This window comes from Dama dama, chromosome 26, assembly GCF_033118175.1.
Source record: "Dama dama isolate Ldn47 chromosome 26, ASM3311817v1, whole genome shotgun sequence".
NCBI classification, from domain to species: domain Eukaryota; kingdom Metazoa; phylum Chordata; class Mammalia; order Artiodactyla; family Cervidae; genus Dama; species Dama dama.
The window spans coordinates 25,918,099-25,927,872 of record NC_083706.1 but is presented as its reverse complement, the minus strand read 5'-3'; the positions used below and the strand labels follow the sequence as shown (position 1 = coordinate 25,927,872).

The 9,774-nt window shown below is 39.4% G+C and overlaps 1 protein-coding gene across 1 annotated transcript; it reads left to right on the top strand.

The window, feature by feature from the left end:
* The first annotated feature begins 6,816 nt into the window (after positions 1 to 6,816).
* Positions 6,817 to 7,851, top strand: LOC133047157 (trace amine-associated receptor 6-like). Its single transcript, XM_061130210.1, has one exon. It carries the CDS (start codon positions 6,817 to 6,819, stop codon positions 7,849 to 7,851), a length of 1,035 nt encoding a protein of 344 aa, XP_060986193.1.
* The last annotated feature ends 1,923 nt before the right edge of the window (positions 7,852 to 9,774 follow it).

Sequence of the window (9,774 nt, the reverse complement as noted above, 5' to 3'; positions counted from 1 at the left end):
TTCCTTATAATGCTTCCTAAGGCCCAGCTGACTTCTCACTCCAGATGTCTGGCTCTAGGTGACTGACCACACCATTGTGGTTAATCCGAGTCATTAAGACCTTTTATATATAGTTCTTCTGTGTGTTCTTGCCACCCCTTCTTAATATCTTATGCTTCTCTTAGGTCCTTACCATTTCTGTCCTCTATCATGCCCATCCTTGTGTGAAGTGTTCCCTTGATATCTCCTGTTTTTTGAAGAGATCTCTAGTCTTTCCCAGTCTGCTGTTTTCCTCTGTTTCTTTGCGTTGTTCATTTTAAAAGGTCTTCTCATCTCTCTTTGCTATTCCTGGGACTCTGCGTTCAGTTGGGTATATCTTTCCCTGTCTCCTTTGCTTTTCGCGTCTCTTCTTTCCTCACTATTTGTGAACCCTCCTCAGACACCACTGTGCCTTCGTCAGTGCAGTGACTTTCTCTGATCATGTGCCACCAGAGATAGAGAAACTGTACTTCCTCATTTCAACAATGAAAAAGCTAAAATCAAAGTTTAAAAGTCTGCTGAATATCATAAAGCTTCTGGATTCAAGTAAGCACTTTAACATCTCGTTTGATGCCTTTATACTTGTCTTTCTTTTGTTTTAGTAGACTTTCACATATATTAGACAAAACATTTAGTTTTAACACTTCCTTTCCTAGGTCAACATTTTATTCTGTCTATAATTATATTTTAGAACTTCCTTATTAAGAAAAAAACAAGCACTTGCCCTCATCTCTCTCCTGTAATTTACTCTGGATCTGTGCGGACTAGTCTATTGGCCTTTGCTTCAGCGAACACTTACTGAGTGTTTCTGGTGTGTAACACATGAGCTTTGGAGCTGGCAGGGTACAACGATAAAAGCCATCTAAACCTAAGAGTGCTTTGTCTAAGTCGTGGATCTTTCACTGTGTCCTTGGGACCACCTTACCTCCCCACTCAGGCTTCACAGCAGCTCTATGTGCAAGGGAGTGTTACTACTGTATTATTACTATTTTACATCATAAGTGAGGAACCCGGGGTATAAAGAAGTGAGTCTCATGCCCAAGATGGCGTATTCATTAAACAATAGAGCCAGTGTTCTGGCTTTCCAGGTGGTGCTAGTGGTAAAAATCAGCCTGCCAGTGCAGGAGACACAAGAGATGCAGGTTCGATCCCTGGGTCAGGAAGATCCCCTGGAGTAAGGACTGACAACCTAGTTAGGTATTCTGGAAAATTTCATGAACCGAGGAACCTGCCAGCCAACATTCCATGGGGCTGGAAAGAGTGAGATGTGACTGTGTGTATACACATACTCTCTCTCTCACACACACACACACAGAGCCAGTATTCACATCCAGGGAGTCAGAAATTAAGTGAAATAACCAGTAACTAAATTTTCTCCCCTGATGTGGTCCAGCCACTGCCATCAAGTCACTGGGAGCAATATGAAAACAAACTTTGTACTAATTATTTCAAAGGAAAAATTCAGCCATCATAAAGGAAAGGCTAAACAAAATTCTTTGGAGGTATGGGGACACTGGTGGGAATAATTGATTTCCTGTGACATATCATTTCAACCTACACTTCTTCATTATATATTTTACTGTAGAGGATTCCCCCCCCCCCGAGGGTGAAGGGAGGATCATTTAGATAAATTGCATCTTAATTTCTATGGCAGGATTGGTCTGCACATCAAACAAATACAAACAATATTGTTGTTTCTATTAATAACTATTTGGTTCCTTTGAGCCTCTTCTCTACAGCAAGACTTCTACTTTCAAAACATTTCAAGGCACCTGAGTATTATGAATTTCCAAATTGCATACAATTTTTTAATGGAAATCATATATTATTATGATAAGGAATGATTATATTTTCAAATCTTGTGCTCCTTTAATAGCTCATTGATTTACAGTACCTTATAATTTTATTTTTTATTTATTTTATCTTATTTGACTGTACTGGGTCTTAGTTGTAGCACATGGGGTCATAGCTCCCTGACGGGGAACTGAAAGCAGGCTCCCTGAATTGGGAATGGAGAGTCTTCGCCACTGGACCACCCGGGACATCCCAGCACCACCTGGTAAAGTGTGTCTTCATTTTCTTCATGAATGAAAAGCTAGAACAATAGAGATTGGAAATGTGTATCTACATAGCCTCTGCCGTCTTAGGAACCACTTTGTTCATTTGTCTGTTACACTGCTTTCTGCTTTCTGATGATCTGGTTGGTATATTGTGTCCCCCTCTCTCCCCAAAAGTGTGCTCCTCAGAGGAATATAACCAGCTATTCATATGAAAACCTCTAAGGTGGACCTCCCACCTTATGTGGAATATAGGAGAGAGCCAAACACTGGAATAGCAAATAGCATATATTCCTCTAATAGGCTTTTCTGAGTAACAAAAACAATGTAGAAAGACTCAGCGCAAATCTTTTCACAGTCGACATTAGATATTACTTTTTCTATGTAGTTGATTTCTCGGATATCTGCTTCTATTGGAAGAGATTTCACTGTCTCAAAAGTTTGGAATTGACCAGAGGCTGCCCTGGTTTATTTTGAGGGTTATTTTATGCAAAAATACCACCTTTGTTATTAAAAAGACTAATGTCTCAGAATGGTAGTTCTTAGAAACCTGGGTTTCAGAAATAAGAAAATTTGTAAAAAAAAAAAAAAAAAAAAAATTCAAGGAACCAGCAGATACTTGCCAAATATAAACGTTGCCAACTCAGGACATCATAGACAGCAGCAGCAACCGTAGCAGGGACAGCTTTATGTTTTGGCAGAATTTCACACAAGAAAAGTATGTTTTCATATCAATATATAAGAAATAGATTATTTAAGAATAAAGGGCAGTTCTGTATTTGAACAAACAATATGACACACGCATCTTATTGTTCTTATTGTTCTCACTCTCCTCTGAACAGTAAGGAGTTTGACCTCGTTCAGCACTGATCCCCAGACTGGCATCTCAACATAACTGAATTAAGATTGAAAGACATTACAAAGAATAAATATTGAGATTTAACTTTACAAACATGTTTCCTTCTATGTCGGTTCTGTGCACCTTTTAGGAGCCTGGTCTTCATTTGAGGTCTCTGCTCTTTCACAGCAGTGAGGGGGCATCCTTTGCATTCTTCCTCGTGGTGGTGGAACATTCACCCCCCAACCTCCCAGAAACCCCCAAAGGTCATCAGATTGTACCAGTCTCTGCCTCCCCCCAATATTGTCAACACTGGCACAGGGTCCTTCTTCCTTTTTGCATCTTAATGTTAATTTTGAGCACTCAGTCATTCTCTCAGAACTATAATACATATATATATACTTTTACATACATATATGTATAAAACATTTAAAGTGTGAACACTTACTCTGTTAAATACTGAATCATGTGCTTTAGCAATACTAAGCCTAATAATCATCATACTAACTCTTTATTGAAGGTAAAATTATCGTCTCCATTTCACAGCTGAAAATACTGAAGCCTGGGCCAGTTATGAAGTTGGGGAGAGCCTGGATTCAATCCTAGGACAATTGGATCCAGAGTTTGTGCTCTTGACCATGCACTAATCTGCTTCACAGTTTCTAGAAATTCTCTCCTTCTAGAATATCACATGCATCCTGCCTTTGTCCTTACTTAGGACTTGTAATTTACTAGATACAATCTTTTATCTGGAACCCCTAGGACTGTTAGAAATCAGACTTTTTTTCTTTTTTCTTTTTTTTCATTTAAAAGGCCTATCCATTAAATATTTGGAATATACCAGTGGATTGTATGAAGCACTTGTCATCAATGCATTATTTCTGCATCAATACTCAGAGAGTCAAAACAGTATTAATGTATCTGCATGAATATTCAGATAGACTGATAAGAAATTAGCACTAGAAATAGCCTCATGTTAAGTGTTTGTCAACAAATTAATTAGACACAAATTTTCAGTGTTATAGATTTTAGAATTTTAGAATATGGACCTGTACTAAAGCCTGAAATCTCTCCAATTTGGGTGTCTAATCACTGGCACCAGTCTTTCCAGCTCACTTGCTCTAGGAAGCCAACTGCATTCTAGCTTTCACCTCTTGCTTACAGGCGTTCATGACTCACCCACCTTCACTGTCAGCACCATCATCCTACTCAGTCCTTAGGAGTGAAGTTATAGGGAGGGGGGATCGGGATGGGGAATACGTGTAAATCTATTGCTGGTTCGTGTCAATGTATGACAAAACCCACTGAAAAAATAAATTAATTAATTAATTAAAAAAAAAAAAGAAGTGAAGTTATAAATGGGAAGGAAAGATCCTGCACTTATTTATTATTTTTGCTAACGGTTATTATATCTCTAACTCTACTATGCTATACTAACCTGTATTATTCTATATTATTGGTAACGTAATGTAGAAATTAATTGCATTTAAGCATAAGTTAAGTCTTTTCCTACCTTACCTCTATTCACACAGTTCTTTATGGTGGGTATTATCACTCCCAAATCAGAGCTGAGCAATCTGATGCCAGGAGAGTTCCGGTAAACTGTCCAAGATTACAAGTCCAGGGTTTACCCTTGGTACTTTCTGATTCAAAGCCCTGTACAGTCATTCTCTAGGGACATTGTCTTCCCAACTTAGGAGATGGGCTCCCCCAATAGCTTATACCAAACTTGTGTGGTGTAGCTCATCACTTTTCCAGAAATGACATAAAGAGTAGAAATCAAACTCAATGACAGTTAGCAGAATAACAGAAGATCTCTTCAAAATAATAATGCAATTGATAATAAAGCTCTCTGAAATACTAGCAGCTCTACTCACTGGTCTCAGTCCAAACAGCTGTCCTCTGCAGCTCAGCTCCTCATCACCTCTCTGACCTTGGCTGACCTTCTGGCGGGTGGTGGTTCTGACAACTCAGCACCGTGAGAATGAAAGGAGGCCCTGGTGGTCCAGTGGTTAACACTCCATGCTTCCAATGCCAGGGCATGGAAGCAACACTGCTGTCTCTCTATAGATGAATGGATAAGGAAGACGTGTACATATACAAGGTGAACTACTGCACAAATGCGCTCATTTCACATGCTAGCAAGGGAAAGCTCAAAATCCTTTAAGCCAGGCTTCAACGGTACATGAACCGAAAACTTCCAGATGTACAAGCTGGATTTAGAATTTTCTGTACCTTCCACACAATTTGGTTTTGAACCTAAAACTCCTCTAAAAATATTTTGATAAAAATGAACATAATTATACCTACAGTGTCAGGTGATGACTGCTAAATGTCTGACAATAGACACTCTCATTATGTGCAACTTGATTTCAAAGCTATGAATCCAGTTTTTTGAATGACTTGGGTTGATTTTCACCCTTTGATACTTTGCTGTAATTTCTTCCTTGCCAAGCATTCTAATGAAAATCATCCAGGAGAGTGTCTTAGTTTCCTAGGCTGCCATAACAAACAACCACAATCCTGCAGGCACTACTCTCTCACAGAAATGTATTCTCTCACAGTCCTGTAGACGAGAAGTCTGAAAGCAAGGTATTGACAGGCCATGCTCCCCCCCACTCCCATGGCTCTGGGTAGAGTCATTCTCTATCTCTTCCAGCTTCTGGAGGCTCCAAGCATTCCTTGGTCTGTGGTGGCATCATTCCATTCTCTGCCTGCATTTGCACAGGGCCATCTTTTCTACTCTCCCTGTTTCTCAACTTCTGTCCCTTAGAAGGACACTGCTCTTGGATTTAGGGCCCTTGTTCATAGTACAGGGTGATCTCTTTATTAAATCCATGAAGGCCTCTTTTCCAAAGAAGATCTGATTCGGGGGGTTAGAACATGGACATTTCCTTTGCAAGGGTTGGGGCGGGGATAACATGGAACCCACTACAGAGGGAAATGGGAAGTCTTCTGTTTGTGAGCATCCCACAGCAGCAGTACAGAGGGTTTACACCCATTTCTCACGTGGCTGGAGAGACATTGCAATCTGCTTCCAGTGACAATATCCTAAGAAGACAACGATCTTTTCTCCACCAGCGCTAACTGTAGTAGAAGCTCAGAAAGGAGGGTGTGTCTAAACACAACGAATGGTGCTTCTAGCGCTTTCATTGCAAGTTGCTCCCAATGTGTGTTCTCCTTGCTGTTTCTTGGTGTCCAGTGAAGAGGCAGAACTGATTCTTCACAGGAGAAAAAAAAACAAGTGTTAATTTTCACTGCTTGTACCCTATTTTATTTTTGTACCCTATTTTATCTTTGTGATAAAAATTTGAGAAAGCGTCCAGAGCAGAAGTGAGAATAGGGGAAGATTTCAAGTCTAAGAAGAAAAAAAAAGTCTCTGGCTAACTTAATGCAAGGAGTTATTTTGTAGAATAACCGTCTTAATAATTACTCGTGAAAATAATCTTCCAAATTCACACGTTGCTCTACAGGGATTCCATCTAGGGATTTTCCTATAGATGGCATTTATTTATCTGAGAGGACTGTGTGCTTTAGGCAGTAATGCAGATAAACCTAACAGGAGATGATGCTTTCAGTCCATAATTACTTCTCATTTCACTCCCTGTTGAAAAGAGGAACTTTGGAGGTAAAACATCTAAAAATATTTAGGACTTTACCAAATTAAGGGAACTAAGCATTAGTCAAAAGTAACCCCTAGTGATATTGGCCAATGTAATTTTTTGTATTTTATTTTGCTATTGAACACAATTGAGATTTATAGTGGAAAAAAAAATGGAAAATTGAAAAACAATATTACTAACGTGATAATTTCCTCAGGCATCCTACTGTATGTTTTTCCCCTCAGAAGCATTGAAAGTCCGTGAAATCAAGAACAGAATTCTCCAGTTGTAAGAGCAGATCATGAGCAACTCGGCCCCCACCGCAGCTGTGCCGCTCTGCTACGAGCACCTGAACGGATCCTGTGTGAAAACCCCCTACTCACCAGCATCCCGGGTGATTCTGTACGCGGTGTACGGCTTTGGGGCTGTCCTGGCCGTGTTTGGAAACCTCCTGGTGATGACTGCCATCCTGCATTTCAAGCAGCTGCACTCACCAACCAATTTTCTCATCGCCTCTCTGGCCTGTGCAGACTTCCTGGTGGGAGTGACTGTGATGCCCTTCAGCATGGTCAGGTCCGTGGAGAGCTGCTGGTACTTCGGGCGAACTTTCTGCACTTTTCACACGTGCTTTGACACAGCATTTTGTTACTCTTCTCTCTTCCACCTGTCCTTCATCTCCATCGACAGGTACATTGCTGTGACTGACCCCCTGGTCTATCCCACCAAGTTCACGGTGTCTGTGTCAGGGGTCTGCATCAGCATCTCCTGGGTCCTGCCCATCACTTACAGCGGTGCCGTGTTCTACACGGGTGCCCATGAGAATGGGCTGGAGGAATTGTCTAGGGCCCTCAACTGTGTAGGAGGTTGCCAGACAGTTGTAAATCAAACCTGGGTGTTGATAGATTTTCTGTCCTTCTTTATACCTACCCTTGTTATGATAATTCTCTACAGTAATATTTTTCTTGTGGCCAGACAACAGGCTAAAAAGATAGAAAATACTGGTAGCAAAACAGAATCATCATCAGACAGTTACAAATCCAGAGTGGCCAAGAGAGAGAGAAAAGCAGCTAAAACCCTGGGTATCACGGTCATAGCATTCATGATTTCGTGGTTACCATATAGTATTGACTCATTGATTGATGCCTTTATGGGCTTCATAACCCCGGCCTATATTTATGAGATTTGCTGTTGGTGTGCTTATTACAACTCAGCCATGAACCCCTTGATCTATGCTTTATTTTACCCTTGGTTTAGGAAAGCCATCAAAGTTATTCTGAGTGGTCGGATTTTCAAGGATAGTTCTGCAAGCCTGAATTTGTTCTCTGAACAAATGTAAGCCATTGGGTCGAGGAGGCTGAAGATATCTTACTTTTTCCAAATGAAATGAGTTTTAAAAAATCAAATAAGAATGTTACTGAAGAGAAAGCAGACTGCTTTTCCAATTTAATTGGAAAAGTCAGTATGTTTCGGTCTTGCTGGGATGCCCACTTCCTGTTGCTTCTCCAAAATATTTATTTGACTCATAAATGTTAAATCCCTATTTGTTATCTACAGTAGAGCTCACTCTGTACCCCAATAATATAGAATAGTATAGGTTAGTATAGCAAATTACAGTTAGAGATATAATAACCATTAGCGAAAATAATAAAACAAGTACAGGATCTTTCCTTCCAGTTTATAACTTCACTTCTAAGGCCTGAGTAGAATGATGTTGCTGACACTGAAGGTGAGTGAATAATGAATGCCTGCAAGCCAGAGGTGAAAGATGGAATGTAGCTGACACGTTCCTCCTTCTGTTTTCTTTTTATTCCATTGACTCTTCCCTTTGTAACCTGAAAATGTCTTTTTCTTGATTTCTTTTCCTCTTTTCCTTACAAAGACTTTCATTCACTTCCAACTTGTCAAAAACTTCTCTATGATGACTTTCACTGTGCTATTGCTTTTTTTTTCTTTGCAGTATAACATCAAATTGGCCAATGTTAAACAAGAGTTCACCAAACATAAAAATTAATATCTAAATAATCATAAATTTCATATCAATAATTTGAAAATTTTGAAGTTAATTTGGTGATATATTGGGAGTTTGCCAATAACTATGGCATGAAATGCAGTGCTTGAAAGTGGCGTATTAAACTGGGGAAGAGAGATGGGACCTCAGTTTCAGTAACATCACCTTTATACTTTACCTTCTTGGTGATGTGAACTTCCTTGAGCATCTGATAGAAACATATTTCTTAACTCATGGTTGACACAGCGGTCATATTTTCCAGTTTCCTAGAATCTGAGCACCTACTCTGTTCTGTGAGTTAATTATTTCTCTCTTCAGGCCTTGATTCCCTGCCACGCCTTTTCTACCAAGCTTACCTTTTCTTCACCTTCGAAAGTTTCCTCGTTCCATGTTTCCTGGTGGTGCCATGCATTCCTTGTCTTTCTTTGGACTTGGTTTGCTTTCATTGTGAGCAGCGTTCTTCTTGAATTCTGATATTTCTGGACGTTCTGAAGGCCTCTGCCCCACACATCAGCCATCTCAAACTCCGTGAGATGCTCAGATTTTGCATTTAGGAGGATGCTTTGTAACTGTGGGAAAAACTATGAACAAATTGTGAAATTACCGTAATAGTAGTTATCATTTTATGTCATAGTTTTCTTATTCCATAAGGTTTTTAGTTTTAACTTCCAGTGTCGACAGTGGGCGATTTCCTGTCATTTATTTCCTATAAACTCTTTTGAGTTTATACATTGCCCATGTTAAAAATGACACTGTCATTTAGGTTATTAGGAAAAATGGATAACTTAGAAATGTTGATGTGGTATAAAATTTCTTGAAAAAGTCTTAAGCATTTTGCGTCATGTAGTTCACAAAACCAAAACTGTTTTCTGCCAGATGTTAAGAGGCTAGAAGATAGCATAGTTTTTATAGTTTGAATTGGTGGAATCAGAATAGAAAATATGGACTACATTTTTTAAACTTAAAAAAAATATAGAGCCATGACAAAGAAAAAAAGACAAACTTAGAAGCTATTAGTGGCACACGTGATGAAAAAAGTGTTAGTAACTTGAAAATGTAAAAGCTTGGATTTCTCTGGTGGTCCAGAGAAACCATGTTTTAACCATGGTTAAAACTCCATGCTTCCAATATAGGGGGTCAATTTCTGGTCTGGGAAGTTAAAAAAAAATGTAAAAGCCTTTTACAAAACAGACAGATAAAGACAAACATCCCACTAAACAAATAAATATGCAATTTTACAGAGATATGGCT

Excerpts from the sequence above, each read along its gene's own strand:
- LOC133047157 (XM_061130210.1), top strand. The coding sequence starts at position 6,817 with ATGAGCAACTCGGCCCCCACCGCAGCTGTGCCGCTCTGCTACGAGCAC.